Source organism: Haliotis asinina, chromosome 2 (assembly GCF_037392515.1).
Source record: "Haliotis asinina isolate JCU_RB_2024 chromosome 2, JCU_Hal_asi_v2, whole genome shotgun sequence".
In the NCBI taxonomy this organism is placed as follows: domain Eukaryota; kingdom Metazoa; phylum Mollusca; class Gastropoda; order Lepetellida; family Haliotidae; genus Haliotis; species Haliotis asinina.
In genome coordinates, this window is record NC_090281.1 from 8,088,213 (window position 1) to 8,107,839 (window position 19,627).

The window sequence follows — 19,627 nt, forward strand, 5'->3', positions numbered from 1 at the left end:
AGCAAACTGATGGAATTTGTTTTTCTTGGGATCTGCTGGATTCTATGTCATTTGAAAATCTTGTATTGTATCTTGCATATTAATATGATCTGATACTGTGTGTCAAACAGTTTAAAATTAACACTGGAGTGTTCGGTAAGATGAATATGCTGTTCACTGGCCCTGGGTTGCTGTAGTCCCTATGATTGTTTATGTTCCCTGAGTCCAAACTGTGCATCAACCCATGTATCCTCTGTGAACGGCGAACAACTTAAGTGTCAGGAGTATGTGTCCAAGGTTGTAACATTACCAGTGTCTGGTGCTGTGTACGCTAATATCTACATTCTGGAAAAGACCACTTAAGGATTCACACAACATTGCAGTTCATCAAGTCAACAAAGTGACTGACAAAGATATCAACTACTCATACCCTCTTCTGCAGAGCCAGGAAGGCGTCATCTGGGTTCATACGGACAAGACTCAGTTGAGGATAGAAGTTCCGCCGGAAGAAGTAGAAGTCACGAACGTAGGAGTTGAGATTCTGGATCTGGTCTGAATGATGAAGGGTAGCATTTGTATTACTTGCGTTTGTTTGCTGTTTAATGTCATACTCAGAACACTGCATCTATATGACAGAGACTGTATATAATGGAAGCTTCACGAGACAATCCCGTGATTGGTGTTATGGTCAGTGAATCACATAATCAGGGTATGGTGTCAAGCGACCATCTAACACACAAAACCCGACCACCATTACCGCACTTTAACACTATTTTAAAGTCGTCTTCAAATCAATGACTTGGTTATTTTCTTATTTCCCTTTGAAAAGGAACATATTTATTAAAATATGCATATACTGTATTGTGTAATATATAACAACCTTAACAATGACTTACGTACCATATTTAATAATGTGTATCATACCTTTGTTTGACAAATACATGAATTGTTGTTGGAAGTCTGAGATACAGATTTTGTGGGGAAACAACAAGAAATTTCTGACATCTGATTCAAGGGTCTTAAAGTTTAATGTGCATACATAGTTTCCATAATGAACACGTTATTTTGTATTCTGTAGCGGCCAAACAAAACAGACCTCTTCAGACACATACATCTTGTATTGGTGGATACATTAGGATTGGTGAATACATATGGAAACGTTCTATAAGCGATGATGGAACTATTATTTGCTGGCCAGTTTGGGAGTACATACAGGTCTTGGTGTCCACCAGGAAGTGTGAGTCCACCTGGTCCTCAGGGATGTTGAAGAACTCCAGACCTTCAGACAGGATCTGGGAGAACTGAGTGTCCTAAACACATGGGGACAACTGGTCAGTCAGAGTTGATAGCAAACACTACCCATTAATATAACACATACAAAATAATCATTGTGACATGAGGCAATCAACATTCCTCTTGCAACATCACATCTCAAGACAACCACATCTCACCACAAGCACATCTCACCCCAAGCACATCTCACTACAAGCACCTCTCACCACATCCACATCTCACCACAAGCACATCTCATCACGACCACATATCACCACGAGCACACCTCACCACAAACCCATCTTATCACAACCACATCTCACCACAACCACATCTCACCACAATCACATCTCATCACAACCATGTTGTTCCACAAGTACATCTCTCATCACAAGCACATCTCACCACAAGCACATCTAAACATAAGCAGGACTTACCTCATGTATTGGCAGCTGGGAGGGGATACTGGACAGGTCTGGGCCGTGGACCAGTATCTTTTTAGCACTGGCAACATATGCTGACACCAGCAGGTATGGCTGTAAGAACATATAACAGTCATCAGGTCACAGTCTCATGTACCCGGTGTTAATGAAATGGCACCAAGACACTACATGTGAATGCTTTACTACCCTACAAATATATGAATATAGAAACTAACCATCACACTGTTTATGTTGCAAAACATTAACCCAAACTTCCAAGTTACCCCTAACCATCCCACAAATTACATCGGTTTCCACATTTCATTGCAGGACTATAAACTTGAAACAATCTTGATTCATCCTGCTATTGTATTGGTGTCAGCTGCTGCAGGACTCACATCACACTGCTCCTTCTTCAGAGTCTGTTTCAGGTCCTTGAAGTAGATGCCCTCCACACACGGTGTCACCTGCAGGGGAAAATACATTGTTATACCCTAGTCCCAATTTGGTTGCCATGGTTACATTCACTTTAACACCCCCAAGGAAATACATGAAGGTGACATCTTGTAACACCCGAGTTGGATACATGTAAGGTCATCCAAAGCACATACCAGGTATGTCTAACTGTTTACATACAGGGGGCGGTGGGGTAGCCTAGTGGTTAAAGCGTTCGCTCGTCACGCCGAAGATCCGTGTTCGATTCCCCACATGGGTACAATGTGTGAGGCCCATTGTCTGGTGTCCCCCGCCGTGATATCGCTGGAATATTGCTAAAAGCGGCGTAAAACCAAACTCACTCACTCACTTTACATACAGGTGCTGATTAAACAAGCATATATGGAGAAATTAACATTATTCAAAGCTTTCAGTGGGCTTGTATCAGTGCAGAGCCTACCATCCACAGGAGGCTAAGAGCCCCAGCAATGGCCTCCTGGCCTCCCTCACATGGAGACCTCACATAGAACATCACGTAGCCGATCTGAAAAACAGAACGAGATCGTCTAGAATGTCATGTAGTCAGTCTGAAATGTCAACAACACAAAACATCACTACACTGGACAATCCTGAAATATATTCCCCATCAAAAGTTCAGACTGACTAGTGTAAATATGGCCACTTACATCAGACAACTGTTCTAGATTAAATTTGCTAAACATTCCATACAGTTTATTTAAATGTACTGTTTACACATGAACTGATGTATTGTAAAAAAATTTATCACTGATAAGATTATTGTCATGAATTCAATAAATAATAAAATTGGTGAAAATTGTTTAATTCTTCACAAAACTTTACATCAAAACACAACTGTTCACATGCACGATATTTGCACATGCTTTTCAGCAATTTGATGATTCTCAAGCATTTCATCTGGAGTTTGTGGTTGGAGAAGTTAGTGCAGAAATTAATCTTCAACACCACACACACACGCACACGCAGACAGACAGACAGACAGACAGACAGACAGACAGACAGACACACACACACACACACACACACACACAGAGTGAATATTTTAAGTCTGAACTTTTGATGGGAAGTATATATATAGAGTCACACAGTTCTCTCCCTTTCCACCATGTCAACTTAACATAACATAATGTACTTCAAATGACATCTAAAACCTTCACTTTTCACAGGATTTGGACTGGTTCTCATACATAACTGCCAACATCCAAAATTATGAACACTGTTTTTACTCCAAAATTCATCTAACTGGTGTTAATAAAGAGATATGGAGATATTATAACATGCTGAACTGAAGGAAAAGATGTGTCATTTAAACAGACATATTTTCCTGCATATATTCTTTGCTTTCAAAATAATTCTATGGAACAAATGAAGTCATGTTGCTTGAGATAAGACACATACCAGGTAGTTGAAGAGAGAGTGGGCAGTCTGGGCTGGTAGCTGGCGGATGTACAGCACCAGCTTCCTCAGCAGGAACATCAGCTCCTCCTGCAACAGTGGAGACCATTTCTAGAGATGCCAACCACGCTGATTTTGGAGGAGTTAAGTCTTATTTTCAAATACACAATTCTCTCTCTGATTTTTCTAGAAAAAACTCTCGATTTATTTTTTAAACACACAGATATGTTCACAAGGTTAGAATGTTTAAAAGAGGTTTAGAAAAGAGCCATTTACATATGTTCTTTTGAGTGGAGTCTTATCTGATTAAGTATGCCCAGAAATTGCATATTTCTAGACTATGTCATGATTTTCATACCTTAAGGGATCAGGAATTGCTTTCAGCAAGGTACAACTCCACTTTCATTTGATTCAGCACCACAGGAAGTGATGAGACACATTCACAAATAGTGACGTCAGAAGGGTAGATAAAGAAGGGAAAGGTGAGAGTCTTTTCAAGACAAACTGTTTTGATTGTTGAGTGACTGAGTGACTGGATGAATGGGTTGCTAGATGAGTTAGAGACTGGGTGGTTTAATGCCAGGAATGCTTGAAGTTCTGTGCACAGCAACAGCTGATGAGAGGAAGCTAACCTAATAATACTCAGACGTGTTGGTGTGATTGTGAGTACAATTGAGGTTGGATATGCTGGTTATCAGGACACAAGGCAATGTTTAAAGCACGGTCTTCCATTAAAGTAACATCCAATGGATGCCACTAAGGCCTTCTGATGCCAACAACACTTGCCTTTACAACAAGCACTGGATAGCAGTGAAGTCCTGGGTCCCATTTCACAAAGCCATAGGTGACCGTAACTTCCATAGTTTAAGATAGTCTTATGACAATCATAGCGTTACGAGGGGATGTCAATAAGTTTTGAGCCTTGCATAGAAAAACACAAAATATTGGTATGAACCACATTTATTTTTCAACATAGTCTCCTTGTGAGTCAAGACACTTGTTCCATCTTTTCTGCCAGGTGCCAATGCCATCTCTGTAGAAGGCGCCATTTTGGTCCTCAAACCAAGCCTCAGTAGCAGCAATAAGCTCATTATCATCCTGAAATCTACGACCATGCAAGTGTTTCTGGAGATTTAGGAACAGATGGTAATCACTTGGTGCCAGGTCTGGAGAGTAGGGGGGATGCAGCAAGATTTCGTACCCGCATTCCTGGACAGCAGCGGCTCCAATGCAAGAGGTATGTACTAGAGCATTGTCTTGATGTAGAAGAATACCACGTCTGATCCCAGAAGACTGTCGCCATTACCTTCAGCACTGATCTGGAGGCTTTGAACTTTTTGGTCCTGGGAGAAGTGACATGTTTCCATTCCATGGATTCTTGTTTGCTCTCGGGATCATAGTAGTGGATCCAGGTTTCATCACAGGTTACTAGCCTAAAGTGAAAATCTTCTGGATTCTTGTTGTATCTGGTTAGCATGGAGTTGCTTATGGTGACCCTTGTTTGCTTCGTTTCTTCTGTAAGCATTATTGGCACCCATCTTCCGCACACCTTAGACATGACGAGATGCTCGTGAAGAATTGTCTCTATGGATCTGTGTGAAATGCCTGTGGTCTCCTCTAACTCGTGGAGTGTGATTCGACGATTTTCCAGCACAAGTCTATGCACTCTGTCAATGTTTTCCTGACTAGTGCTTGTTGTTGGGTGACCTGGACGGGGGTCATCTTCAAGACTCCCTCTACCATGCTTAAATTCATTGACCCATCGTTTGATGGTAGCAGATGAAGGGGAAGACTTCCCATAAACTGCTGAAAGCCTTTCTTCAATGTTCTTCGCCGAGTTTCCTTCAAGAACTAAAACCTTAATTACTGCTCTATACTCAATTTTATTCATTTTCACTGCCGTGAGGGGGGTCTCTTTCTGTCAATGTGAGCTGTTCAATAACTTTTGAGAGTAGGATACCAAAACTTATATATCACATCAGCTACAATGTCGTACCATAGGCTGTGACACCTGGGTATGAAAAATGCTCAAGGCTCAAAACTTATTGACATCCCCTCGTATGATAGCCTATTGAAATGGCCCCCTGAAGTGGCATGAAGGGAAAAATGTGAACTCTCAGATGTTTGATTTCAATCTGATTTCTTGTACAGAGCGCCTACCTGTCTGTCTTTGTGAGTGAGTTTCTCCAAGAAGTGGCGTAGGAACAACACAGGGTCCTCCACTATACAATCCCAGATCACCTTGCTGGCCACCTCGGTCACTGAAACATGCCACACCCTGCAGGTCACACAAACTGTTTACAGTCATCAGGACTAAAGATTCACCAAAATGGTTTGGTATCATAATTAACAATATTACATTCACGTTTAATGAATCATCGGATCAATGTGGCCGAGTACCTGAGATGCCATCTTCATTGACATCCTGGTCATCCAGCAGATGCAGAATAGGAAGTACTGCAGCACAGATGCATGATGGGAAGAAAGTCTGTGCAATGTGCAGGTGATGAGGATGCTCCATGCGGTCTTCCTCACCTGGTGGAGGATGAGAGGCACAGTCAGTTATCTCCCCTTCATCTGGAATGGTGGCTTTCATCCAAAGTTTAAAGAAGTGGATCTTGAAAGTCTTCTATTTGTCAGGATTATTGGCCTTAGAAAATTCAATTTCTATTGATATGTGGTTTAAATCAGCCAGACAAGAGAAAACGTGTTATCTCCGTGTGGTCAGAGTTACCTGACCTTGCTTGGTCTAATCATAAGACAAAAGCCTTTAAGGCACGGGGTTGATGGAAACCGATGCAGATCGGGTGACAAACAAAAGACTTCTCGCACATAACACCTATAACTTAAATTCTATTTTTAATTCATTTGTATTTACAGAATTTCTTTTGTAAAAACAAATATATCCATTTTTCAACAACTGTGTTAACTGCAGTTACTAATTTGATGTGTTTAGAAGGTCATAATTATACTTCATGTCAGAGTTGGCCTCTTTGCATAAATCAGTACATTTTCATCATAAGGTAGGTTTGCATCAATGACTAGTAAAGGAACCTAGGTCCTATTTTATCACTCCTTACAAACCGCTTTAATTAGCTATTTCAACTAAGTGAATCAACCTCAAAACTTATTAATAAAAAGTCATTTTTTCACACATTGACACATCTAGAAATAATTGAGATAGTAAAATGGCAACAGAATAATTCAAATTATGACAGTTTTCATACATAGACTTTGAGGAGATGAAAGGTTCAGTTTGATAAAAGGTGATCAGACTGACATCTGTCCCAAGCTAGTTTACCCACAGTTTACTTTCATGACAGTCAAAAGTGAAATTTACAAAGACATCTCGAACAAATCTGATGAAAATGAAATAATTTACACAATGGCCTCAAACAACATAATGTATCTGCTAACTACATCAGCGCCAAGAGGTTATTCTGACAGAAAAAGTACTGAGTGTTTGGAAGCTAGAAAAACTGAAGTGAGCACAAAGTGTGTAGTATGAAGATAAAGATGGCTGACTACATGTTGGTGCAAGAGCTGTGACTGAAAGGAAAGTCAAGTTAATATTGGTGAAAATGCCATGGCAACAGTGATTACAGCTACTTCAGTATCAACAGGATGGTGCGACACTGTCCTTGATCGACTTTGATCATTCTCCACTTAGACACTAAGCATTCTTATGAGCTGCCTCTACCCGTGCAATAACATGGACTGGGTAATGTCCCTAATACCACCAGTGGTACATCACCAGTGATGGAATAATACCAATGGTTGCATAACACCACCAATGGCATATACATAACCTCTGATGGCATAACACAGAACCTAGATAAACATTATACTGTTTCAAGTATGTACAGTGAAACCAGCAGCTCTCCAATCCGGCATGTTTTCAATATCGGCACTAGAATTTGGTCACAGCAGAAGCTAGTACATTTATGATCATTTACATGCCCTCTAATCTGGTGTCAGTCTACTCCATATGTGACTGTGTGTAATGATCTCTAAACCATCATACGGTATCTTGGCTCTCCTGTTGATTGGCTCAACATGTGTAACAACACACTGGATTACCATCAGAATTATGCTCATTGAGGTTGTCTGGTAAAAGGAGTATTGATAAGGATTAGGCAAATTGGTGAAATCAATTCAAAAACAAAATGTGTGAATGTAAACAGTAAATTTGACAAAATTTACAAACTGACACATGATTGGTTTTTTGAGTGCCCTCAGTAAACATTTGCCCATTTCTGGCCCTACTGTGGAAGAGAAAGCTAATTGATACACCAGCATGTCCTTTTATACTGACATTTTTTGCCAGTTTCCAACAAATGCTAGTTAAGAGGGCTTCCATCGTAATCAGTTTTGTTAGACAGTATCTGATGACATTTCCTCAAAACATGTTCCATTACACCTTTAATTGTGTTATGTACTCAAAATTAGTAAATTATAAATGTGTCATGTATTTGGTGATGGAACAGCTCTTTTACCTTAAAACATAAATCCAGTATTTCCAGTGAAATAACAAGCTATTCTATAGCTAAGTGAATTCATAAGTCATATAATTCAGCAATTAATTTGTTCCAGTGCAATAAGTTCTTGGCATCATTTGGTTTCCAGGTTTTTAACTAGAGCAACAGGCTTCCAACACTATCTAGTGTGGAACTCTAAACAATAAACTCTTTAAAGATAGGACCAACACTGACCCTGAACCTTAACAGTATAAAACATTTAAGATATGACTTTGTTATCTGCTTGATTCAATGGCCATATGAGAGATTAGACCTGTCTATGTACAATTAATGGAGCTAATAGCATTATCAGCAACAATCCAAGTTGTTAGTGTCACAGCAAATGACCTGGCCACGTAATCCAATCGGTCACCTGTTACAGTCATCATAGGCTGGTGTCAACTGACTCATATTTGCAAACCAACACACATAGTACTGTGGAATCATCTATTTCTTCAAGTCAAGGATGAGTGATCTCCACATACACAATCATAGGCTGAGATGTTGAGGCAATAAGTAAGATTACTTTTCAGGATTCAAAAGTGTAAACACATAATTTTTAAGATACTGAGGGTAAAGTTCTTCAGAAAAAGTTACTATGAACTTCAAAAGCAATATCAATATGAAGGAACAAATGAGATAATGTTTACAACAGACTGTTGACGCAGATGTCATGATGAGGATACAAGGATGATAGACAGTTGTTAGTAAGACAGCATACAGCAGGCAGACCGTGCAGCATGTCAGTGAGGTGCACGATGACGAGGCAGACACAATCAAGCATCTCCCCATGATGCAAGAGACATGGTAATGTAATAATACTACAAGAAAATGGAAGACACTCCTCTCATTAGAAAGTTATAGTCACAAATGTAAGCAAACCAGTTTATTAATGTGAAAGATGACAGTCACAAATGGTCATTTCAACTCAAAATCACAGTTATCTCCAATTAGTGTCAACCAGCAGTGGTTATTCCCCTGGCATAGACATCAAGAAAAACATTTACAAACAACTAAAGATTTATATACTGTATCATGTAAACAATAATCTTACAAGCAGTATTGACACTTTCATAAAAACAAGTATGCAATAACTTTAACACAGTATTCCTTTCATCCAAATTTTGATTCTAAGATTTTTTAAACTGTATTGTTATCGCAGTCCTTGATTTAAATTCAATGAATCTAGCCAAAGAAATTAAATGATCCTAAATTTACATAACAAAACCATCAAAGGTGAGTTTTCATGAAAATATATGAACAATTAGTAAAACTCCGTTTCAACCACCACATATTTCCGTCAAAGTCTACTCAAACTTGAAGTAAAAGTATATCATAACCTTTAACTGTCATCTTTCATAAATGAGACAAAAGCTTCAAAGGAATGTATAAAAGTTCCCATTTCTAGATTGACAACAAGGAGTAGAGTTGTACCTTCATAGCCAAGACGTCCCCAGTGCAAGCTACCATTTCTCCATGACATGCTACGACTTTGGATATTAGCTCGATTGACTGGCGCTAGGGATACTCGTCTGGCCGCCATGTTTACCAAGTTTTCCTCCTGAGTAGCTAGTGGCAAAAAGCAGTGCATTTACAAAAGCCTACAGGTGATCAACACAGCCGAGCCTTCAAGTGTTCCACAGAGTCCAATTTTCTAGTCGTTTTGGACTGACATGTTTGATAGTCTTTCAAAAATATTTTATGAGAATTTCTTACAGACTTCAAGGGAGACAACTCTTTCTCAACAAAGGATTCTTCTCAAATGTGTTTTAAAAAATGATTGAGACACTTGTAGACAGGCATCAGAGTATTAGGTACAGTTACTGGAAGGTGTACAAGGAAAACCCACACACACATTTACTGACAGTCATGAAAGTTTTTTGCTTAAAACATCAAAAAAGTTCATACTTATACAAGAATATGATCATTTTAAAATTATATTTTCCCAAATTAAACACAATTAATCTACATTAGCACTGCTAGAACTTGTTTGGTATAATTTTCAATCAATCACATCATTTTTCAAATCAATGTTTAGTCAGTGAACAGCTGTTTTGAGATCAAGATCTGGACAGCAACTGAAGTTTCAGACTGAAGAAAGCACCTAGTGATAGGTTTGAAATAAGTGATCTGTATATTTTCAAAACTGATACTGTTGTTAATACACACATCATCTTTAAAATATATTTCCTGGTGTGTGAGTATTCCTTTGTCAGGATGGCAAATGGCAGGTGATTATCACATGGGTAATGGCAAATTGATTAATATCATATATACCGTACCACTAGTCTAATGTATAGTTATGTGAAAAATACATACTTGTAACAATAGTTGATTCTAAAGCATTATACATCAGACTTGTGGTACAATACACTGTGCAATGATTTTAGGGCCAAATGGTTCTCAGAAAATGTTCTCATCATTGCATAATGTGGCAATGTTAATAATATACATGTAATATATGTAGGAATGACATTGGGAAAGCACAATATTTCCCTCAATAACACTGGACTAGACTATGAGATATATGCAGACACTTGAATAGGATATACTGAAAATAACGATTAGTCATGAATAAAGTTGCAAAAACACTGATAACAATTAAGGTATTAAATAAAAACTTGGTTAAATGTAGATATAATTAATACGATGAAAGTTAGAGAATGATTTCAATTAATAAACATGCAAACATCTAAGCTGTCACTAACTTCTTTCATTGACACAGGCAAAAAATCAGACGTTTTATATAAATGCAGCATGCAGAAATGGACTTTCAGACATAAAACATCGTGGAAATTGTACACATTCGACAGGCAAGTAACTACCAGCTACTGCAACAATCATGCATAGGATCTCTCCTTTATTCATAACTATAAAAATTAAATTAGATAAACAGACTAAATTGGAATTATAAATAAAGTTGTCTGCTATATATCTAGCTCCAATACTATTGAGGGAGGGATTCAATACATGGAAACATAAGCTCTGCAAGGTCGCTTCTTGGCTACACACACAAGACACAGTACTTCAAAACTCGGTAACGATCAGCATTCACAGATGCTTGAAACAATAGTCTGTTTGCAGTGAAAATGTACCAATGAATTTCACTTTAAATAAAAAAGTAGATTGAACAAAGTAGAATTAAGATCGCGAATCCTCAAAATTTTACCTTGCCAATCTATCATTTAGGTTTCAGAATTTTATTCAACTTAGGACAAAAATTGTTTAACAAACGATCATTGATTCAAATCACTGTTACAGAGGGGTAAGACCAGTAGTTGGAACAGTGAAACAGATGCACATGCAGCATGTGATAAGTGTTCACTTCGCTTGTTCTCAGTGTTTTATCTTATGTCCATACCCCCTTGTAATACAAACCATCAATTTAGAACTATGCAATTTATTAAACACCTTTCATCCTTAGTTGAATAATTTAAATGTTCAATTTGCAAGATAAATTTAAGAAGATTTGCAATCTTAATATCACATTATTCAATTTATTTTTTTGCTTAGAGTGAATTTCATCAGTACGCTATCCCTTGAAACAGACTATAGTAGATATTGACAAAAATTGCATGCTGTCTATTTATGGCAGCCAATATCATTTGTTCTACATATATAGGTTTACATAGTGAAAACACAAAACCCTGTTCAGTGTGGATAGGAACGTCCTGTGAAAACCTATCACTGTGGCTGTGATAGCTCATTTATCCGCCATAAGTAAAAGTAACAAACAAGTTTGAAGTAAGCCTATCTTCTATCAAATGAAATATTGTCTCTATTTATACCTTTTCTCAACATGTGCAAATTAGGAAAAAGCTTCTGAAATTTACAAACAGAATAGGTAAGAATGTCATGTTCTTGTTTTGTCCAATGTCGTATGATCTCTAGACGTCCATTTCAAAGAATTGTCAAGTCAGACAAGCTGAATGTCCATTTTTACAGACTGTCTCAGTTAACACAAAATTCCATGTTTATCTTGAGGTTCATTTCCTAAATAGAATGATAGAAATGAAAAAGAGTAAATTCTTTTCAAACATACCTTTAAGAAAAACACAGTATTTCCAAGACATATTTTGTATATTTTGAAACATTCTGTATACACTTGTTTGTAAAATATGTTTGACCTTTGATAAAACTGACATTAACTTTATGAAAACCAATAAAAATGTAAACTAAGGTGCAACAAATAATCTTGGTTGCATTAAACAGAAGAACATAAGCGTGTGCCACTTTATTACAGAAAGTACCCTGTCATTATTTGAAGTGACAGCAAAACCATCCTCAATTCATTGTTTTCATATCTATACAAGCTCATGGGGTAGCACCTTTTCTAGGCAACCAGACTACATGCTTGTACTCTAGGTCATGAATGTGCCAGCACTAGATACATCTTTAATGTTGCTTCCACATAGTAGCACATCAAAGTGAATTTCAAAACAGGAAGTGTAGAGCTGGTTTGCAATATTCCATGAATATCATGATGAATGACAATCAACATTTGGGTTATTCATTGTACCCACTCTGGGAATCTAACCCAGGAATTTAGAATGACAAATGAACACACTAATCACATGGCTGCTGTGCCAACTGAAATATTTTCTGAAGCAGCAAAACACAAAGTGCCCATTTTGCTGTCTTGGCCACCCCACAACCCATCATTCGAATAGAGATTTGTCAACATTCAACTGTTTTATTTATCCCAGCAACCAAAAATACATTATATCAAAGTTGGCTCCAATATATACTTAAAGACAGATTCATTCCCAAGAGTACAGATTGTCACTGTTACATATTCCAGGCACACACGTTCCACCGGCGAACATCAACAACACTTATGGAACAATGCACCAGCGCAGAGAAGGCGGGGGGAATTTAGAATTAGACAGTCAGACTTCTGATGTAAACTGATGAACTTTAAGGTGACTTGTATCTCTCAGGTATATTTAAAGTTACAAAGCAGCTTGAACGGGGAGGGTTGGGCCAGGTGTTTCATGATATCTCATGCTCAGGAATCTCTTGCCTGAAAGGAATTCTGGATTAAACAACGCCATTAAACAAGGAACACTGCTGTCAAACATGTCAACATTACACAAAAACACTTCCTCTTTCTGAATACATCCTTGACAGACCTTTACACTGTTGGAAAAGTACCAATAGGTTTCTCACAGCAGAGTACTGTTTTCATTGTTTTTCATATCACATACTTTTATTCAGTACGATAAACTATTAGTTTTTCATAGAATATTTATAGTGAATTTTTTCAGTATAAAGTATTGTTTTATTGTCTGTGTCTATTCACAGTACACTGTACTACACACAGTTTTCATAGTATATTGCACTTGTTTATTTATAGTTTCCATAACACTGAACCTTAATCTAACAGTTCAGCAGTTACTAGGATCAGTAAGTAATACCAACAGAAGGAAATAGGTGTGTTGGATGAAATAGTTACAGAAAGCATACTAACTGAATATGTTTCCAAAATATTACCCAGGTTATTTTCTTGATATAAAACACATAATAGTGTTAGAACAATATATCAATGTTCTGAAAGATGAAAAAGTAAGTTTCTTGAATATTGTTAACAGTTTTGACAACAAGTATGAATGCAGTCCTCTAACCCTACACATCTTCTGCCTACACCTAGTCTAGAGAATACCTTCTTCGTGGTCTTCTGACGCATGGTGAAGCGCTGGCTCAAATGCCGCCAACTGACACACTGGAATTGTTGTCATGGGAAAGTTTTCACGCCCAACTCGCTTTCTCTCCTCCTCAGCCTGAAGAGCTCGACGAATCATTTCTTGCTGTTGTTTGCGTCTTGTTGTTGTCGTAGTTACCAGAGATTTCTGAGAAAGGAATCAGTGTAGGACTTCGAAAGATTAAAGAATAGGTTACAAACTTAAAGGTACAATGGTTCCAAGAAACATCCAAAATACAGTAATCTACCACTTGATGAAAGGGGTACATTGTACACCAGGGCCCCTTTTCATAGAACTCTCATAAGCCTAAGGTTTTGTAAATTTTCTCGTAGCATTCCTAATTCCTGTGTTTCAGGAGGTACGAATGCTATGAGAAAAGTTACAGATCTTAGACTTACAAGAGTTTTTTTGTGAAACGGGGTCCAAATGCACTCTGCATTTTCTTTGCATCTGTATTGGATATAGGATAGCACTGTCTGCAGATTTTGTCAATTGGTAATATTCAGAGCTCCAGATAAGTTGTGTAATTGAATAAAAACTCTATGAAAAGTTGAAAATTGCAAGAAAAATAAATGCCAGGGTATAAAAAAAAACACTAAATATTCATGTTTACACTCTGTCAAAATAACAATGCATATTTACCCAAAACATCAAAGTCACGATGCGTATCAAGTCAAGCCAGTCGAACTTGAAGCTTTTCCATGTCTAAATAATCACTAAAATTCTTGAATAATTCTAAAGGCAATTGAAATGTGCAACAGCGATAGAATACCAAACTTGGTTTGGTAACCCATCACTGATTGGCAAATCTATTAACATCACCCAATCAAACAGCGGCTTTCCATAAACAAATTGCAAATCGTGAGTAGGCGTCTTACAAACAAAAAAATAACTTCATCAAAGGACTGTCAGTTGAATTAATAGGCCAGATGTGTAACATTAGCTATTTGCGGCGTGGCTGGGAACAAGGTTTTGGAAAAAAGAAAACTGATAGAGTGAAGACATGGCTGTTAGATCATTGAACAGCCATCTTGGTATCTTGTATAACACCCAAGGGATGCAGACTAAGGCACACAATATTTCTTACAGCACACATAGTTAATGACTGAGTGACTTAAAGTTTAAAGTCACAGCAGCAGTATTGCAGCCATATCATGACACTGAATAAAAGAAGTTGTATATCCATAAATCATAGTTCTCATTCTTCATCTACTCAACTTCTAGAATGCCTGTCAAAGGTGAAATAAAAGAAATACTGAGGATTGCCACCAACTGGAGGTAGATCACCAACTGGAGGTAGATCACCAACTGGAGGTAGATCACCAACTGGAGGTAGATCACCATCCTAGAGGCCAGGAGAACTTACAGTACTTCGGTTACCTGCATGAATCCTAGCTGGATTTATACCACCCCTTCACCCTTTTATGACTGTCCTGATATTTAGCCACAATAAAACAAATATTCTACAATTAAAAAAGTTGTGTTGAGCTAAATCAACTTTTGGGACTACACATGGGTAAAGCTGTATAAGCCATAATTCAGCATTGTTGGGAGGCTTTTGTCTCATTTTATAACTGAATTGAAAATTGTCGCATCTGTTACACTGATCTGAAACGAATACCCAATTTTTAAAAGATGGTGGTTATGTAAAAGTATAGATACCCACTTGAAATTGGAAATACCCACACAGTTTCAAAACTATGGGTATTATACCCATATGGTCAAGGTTATCTGGAGCTCTGATATTAACAGGGTTTTTTCATTAGCATAGTTCAAAACCATTTTCACATTAACTCCCAACCAAACACAATGCCACAGAAGCTTGGGCTTGATAAGACATTTAAGCTTTGAATCAGGATCGACCATTCTCATATTCCTTTATCACTAACAATATAGGATGAGTCTTACTAACAATATAGGATGAGTCTTACTAACAATATAGGATGAGTCTTACCGTGTCTTCTAGATTGAGGGTAACTTCTTCTATCTTGGCCTTGAAGTGAGGCATCCATGGTGGATCCACCACTGTCAGCTTGGGCAAGCCAATAGTAGGTGATGGCAGGGTAAAGTCAATACTTGGAGGGGGCACCTGCACATCAAGTCAGTTTCATATTTCATTGTAGATAATTGTTTAAGTTGTTTATTTCAGCTGTATCAATGCAAGCAACAATAAAAGTGTCAAGGTAGCATCAACCAAGTCACTGAGTCTGATGATTTCATCTACTGAGCCACCTTGTCAGATGGGCACTGGTTGTTAGGGACTAAGTCTGTAAGCCATTACATGGGTGTTTCTTCCTTTATTTTGGTAAATGTTCCAACAAGGTACTGTATTTCTGAGCTGCAGATGCCATTGACAATTTTTTTTTTATGAAAAAAGTAGGATAATTAACATCATACCTTAAACAAATTGTTGGCACCTTCTTCCATCCGTGGCCACACTTGGTACCTGTATCTCCATAAAGCACCAAATCTGCAACATAAGCTAGGGTTGAATATCTCTAGGAAGCAGTAGAAATAAAATCAACACTAATCTCATGACAACACTAGCTGGCTAGCAGAAGGTTGATAATTTGGTCCCCATCTGTATCTCTGATGAGGTTTTAGACAGGCCCCATTCTGGGATTCAAACCTATGTGTTCCAAATAACGAACCATTATTTTTTACCACTGAACTACCAGTACCATCCTATCCCTTCAATGTAGTCAGTAATTTACTACAGACCTATGTTATGTCACCACTGAAATGTTTACATTCTGATATTTTGACGAAGTAACACTGGTAAATCACAGAAGTTGAAAATGATAATACAGTGGGGTAGTGGGGTAGTCTAGTGGTTAAAGTGGTCTCTCAACACACTGAAGGCCCCAGTTCACGACCACATTGGTACAATAATGTGAAGCCCATTTACGGTGTTCCCAGCCATGACGTTCCAGGAGTATTCAGAAAAGAAGCGTAATACCAAACTCACTCACTCACTCAACAAGGTCAACTCACCTGAGTACAGCATTTATCCTCTGTCCAGTCTCCTCATGCTGCAGCTCCTTCACGATCATGTTGCGAGCCTTGTCTGGGGATTTGGCAGATGAAAGCAGGAACACAGTGGCTACAACACAAAGACTACCATCACTCATCATGACTTCAAGAGCCTTAAATGTCTATAAATTTGAAACCTAGTCCACATTCAAACAACAGCTAGTCCCTGTTCAGACTCAAAGAGAAACTCCCTCCCTAGTCCATGGTCTGACTCAAAGAGTGGCTCCTCCCTAGCCCCTGGTTAGATACTAGGAGCACCTACTGTCTTGTACCTGTTCAGACTCAAAGAACAACCCCTTCCATAGTCCCTGGTCTGCATCTAGGGGCAACTCCCTCCCTAGTCCCTGGTCTGACTCAAGGGATAACTCCCTCCCTAGTCCATGGTCTGCATCTAGGGGCAACTCCCTCCCTAGTCCCTGGTCTGACTCAAGCGATAACTCCCTCCCTAGTCCCTGGTCTGACTCAAGGGATAACTCCCTCCCTGGTCCCTGGTCTGACGCAAGGGATAACTCCCTCCCTAGTCCCTCTTCTGACTCAAGGGATAACTCCCTCCCTAGTCCCTGGTCTGACTCAAGGGATAACTCCCTCCCTAGTCCCTGATCTGACTCAAGAGATAACTCCCTCCCTAGTCCCTGGTCTGACTCAAGGGATAACTCCCTCCCTAGTCCCTGGTCTGACTCAAGGGATAACTCCCTCCCTAGTCCCTGATCTGACTCAAGGGACAACTCCCTCCCTAGTCCCTGATCTGACTCAAGGGACAACTCCCTCCCTAGTCCCTGGTCTGACTCAAGGGAGAACTCCCTCCCTAGTCCCTGGTCTGACTCAAGGGACAACTCCCTCCCTAGTCCCTGGTCTGACTCAAGGGATAACTCCCTCCCTAGTCCCTGGTCTGACTCAAGGGATAACTCCCTCCCTAGTCCCTGGTCTGACTCAAGGGATAACTCCCTCCCTAGTCCCTGGTCTGACTCAAGGGATAACTCCCTCCCTAGTCCCTGATCTGACTCGAGGGATAACTCCCTCCCTAGTCCCTGGTCTGACTCAAGGGATAACTCCCTCCCTAGTCCCTGGTCTGACTCAAGAGATAACTCCCTCCCTAGTCCCTGGTCTGACTCAAGAGATAACTCCCTCCCTAGTCCCTGGTCTGACTCAAGGGATAACTCCCTCCCTAGTCCCTGGTCTGACTCAAGGGACAACTCCCTCCCTAGTCCCTGATCTGACTCAAGGGACAACTCCCTCCCTAGTCCCTGATCTGACTCAAGGGACAACTCCCTCCCTAGTCCCTGGTCTGACTCAAGGGATAACTCCCTCCCTAGTCCATGGTCTGACTCAAGAGATAACTCCCTCCCTAGTCCCTGGTCTGACTCAAGAGATAACTCCCTCCCTAGTCCCTGGTCTGACTCAAGGGATAACTCCCTCCCTAGTCCCTGGTCTGACTCAAGGGATAACTCCCTCCCTAGTCCCTGATCTGACTCAAGGGACAACTCCCTCCCTAGTCCCTGATCTGACTCAAGGGACAACTCCCTCCCTAGTCCCTGGTCTGACTCAAGGGATAACTCCCTCCCTAGTCCATGGTCTGACTCAAGGGATAACTCCCTCCCTAGTCCCTGGTCTGACTCAAGGGATAACTCCCTCCCTAGTCCCTGGTCTGACTCGAGGGATAACTCCCTCCCTAGTCCCTGATCTGACTCAAGGGACAACTCCCTCCCTAGTCCCTGATCTGATTCAAGGGACAACTCCCTCCCTAGTCCCTGGTCTGACTCAAGCGATAACTTCCTCCCTAGTCCCTGGTCTGACTCAAGGGATAACTCCCTCCCTAGTCCCTGGTCTGACTCAAGCGATAACTCCCTCCCTAGTCCCTGGTCTGACTCAAGGGACAACTCCCTCCCTAGTCCCTGGTCTGACTCAAGGGACAACTCCCTCCCTAGTCCCTGGTCTGACTCAAGGGATAACTCCCTCCCTAGTCCCTGGTCTGACTCAAGGGATAACTCCCTCCCTAGTCCCTGGTCTGACTCAAGAGATAACTCCCGCCCTAGTCCCTGGTCTGACTCAAGAGATAACTCCCTCCCTAGTCCCTGGTCTGACTCAAGGGACAACTCCCTCCCTAGTCCATGGTCTGACTCAAGGGATAACTCCCTCCCTAGTCCCTGGTCTGACTCAAGGGATAACTCCCTCCCTAGTCCCTGGTCTGACTCAAGGGATAGCTCCCTCCCTAGTCCATGGTCTGACTCAAGGGGCAACTCCCTCCCTAGTCCCTGGTCTGACTCAAGGGACAACTCCCTCCCTAGTCCCTGGTCTGACTCAAGGGATAACTCCCTCCTTAGTCCCTGGTCTGACTCAAGAGATAACTCCCTCCCTAGTCCCTCGTCTGACTCAAGGGGCAACTCCCTCCCTAGTCCCTGGTCTGACACAAGGGACAACTCCCTCCCTAGTCCCTGGTCTGACTCAAGGGACAACTCCCTCCCTAGTCCCTAGTCTGACTCAAGGGACAACTCCCTCCCTAGTCCCTAGTCTGACTCAAGCGATAACTCCCTCCCTAGTCCATGGTCTGACTCGAGGGATAACTCTCTCCCTAGTCCCTGGTCTGACTCAAGGGACAACTCCCTCCCTAGTCCATGGTCTGACTCAAGGGACAACTCCCTCCCTAGTCCATGGTCTGACTCAAGGGATAACTCCCTCCCTAGTCCCTGGTCTGACTCAAGGGATAACTCCCTCCCTAGTCCCTGGTCTGACTCAAGGGACAACTCCCTCCCTAGTCCCTGGTCTGACTCAAGGGATAACTCCCTCCCTAGTCATTCAAAGAGCAATTCCCACACAACTGACATGTGTTCCACTC

At 40.3% G+C, this 19,627-nt stretch overlaps 2 protein-coding genes across 2 annotated transcripts in view; both read right to left on the reverse strand.

Moving 5' to 3' along the window:
- Positions 1–19,627, reverse strand: part of LOC137274792 (protein unc-80 homolog) — a 79,859-nt gene that overhangs the window by 33,844 nt on the left and 26,388 nt on the right. Inside the window, exons 20-32 of the mRNA XM_067808126.1 lie at positions 16,756–16,864; positions 16,159–16,231; positions 15,716–15,850; positions 13,722–13,908; positions 9,494–9,628; positions 5,943–6,077; positions 5,703–5,803; positions 3,546–3,632; positions 2,569–2,652; positions 2,072–2,140; positions 1,689–1,787; positions 1,193–1,289; positions 410–531 (exon numbers count right to left, since the gene is read on the reverse strand). Of these exons, the coding sequence (XP_067664227.1) occupies positions 410–531; positions 1,193–1,289; positions 1,689–1,787; positions 2,072–2,140; positions 2,569–2,652; positions 3,546–3,632; positions 5,703–5,803; positions 5,943–6,077; positions 9,494–9,628; positions 13,722–13,908; positions 15,716–15,850; positions 16,159–16,231; positions 16,756–16,864 (1,433 nt within the window). The remainder of the gene's footprint in view (positions 1–409; positions 532–1,192; positions 1,290–1,688; positions 1,788–2,071; positions 2,141–2,568; positions 2,653–3,545; positions 3,633–5,702; positions 5,804–5,942; positions 6,078–9,493; positions 9,629–13,721; positions 13,909–15,715; positions 15,851–16,158; positions 16,232–16,755; positions 16,865–19,627) is intronic.
- On the reverse strand, positions 17,043–19,616 carry LOC137273695 (protein FAM186A-like). The gene is made up of 2 exons (XM_067806493.1): positions 19,608–19,616; positions 17,043–19,190 (listed from the first exon to the last, which is right to left on the reverse strand). The coding sequence occupies exons 1-2, from the start codon at positions 19,614–19,616 to the stop codon at positions 17,043–17,045; spliced, it is 2,157 nt and encodes a 718-aa protein (XP_067662594.1).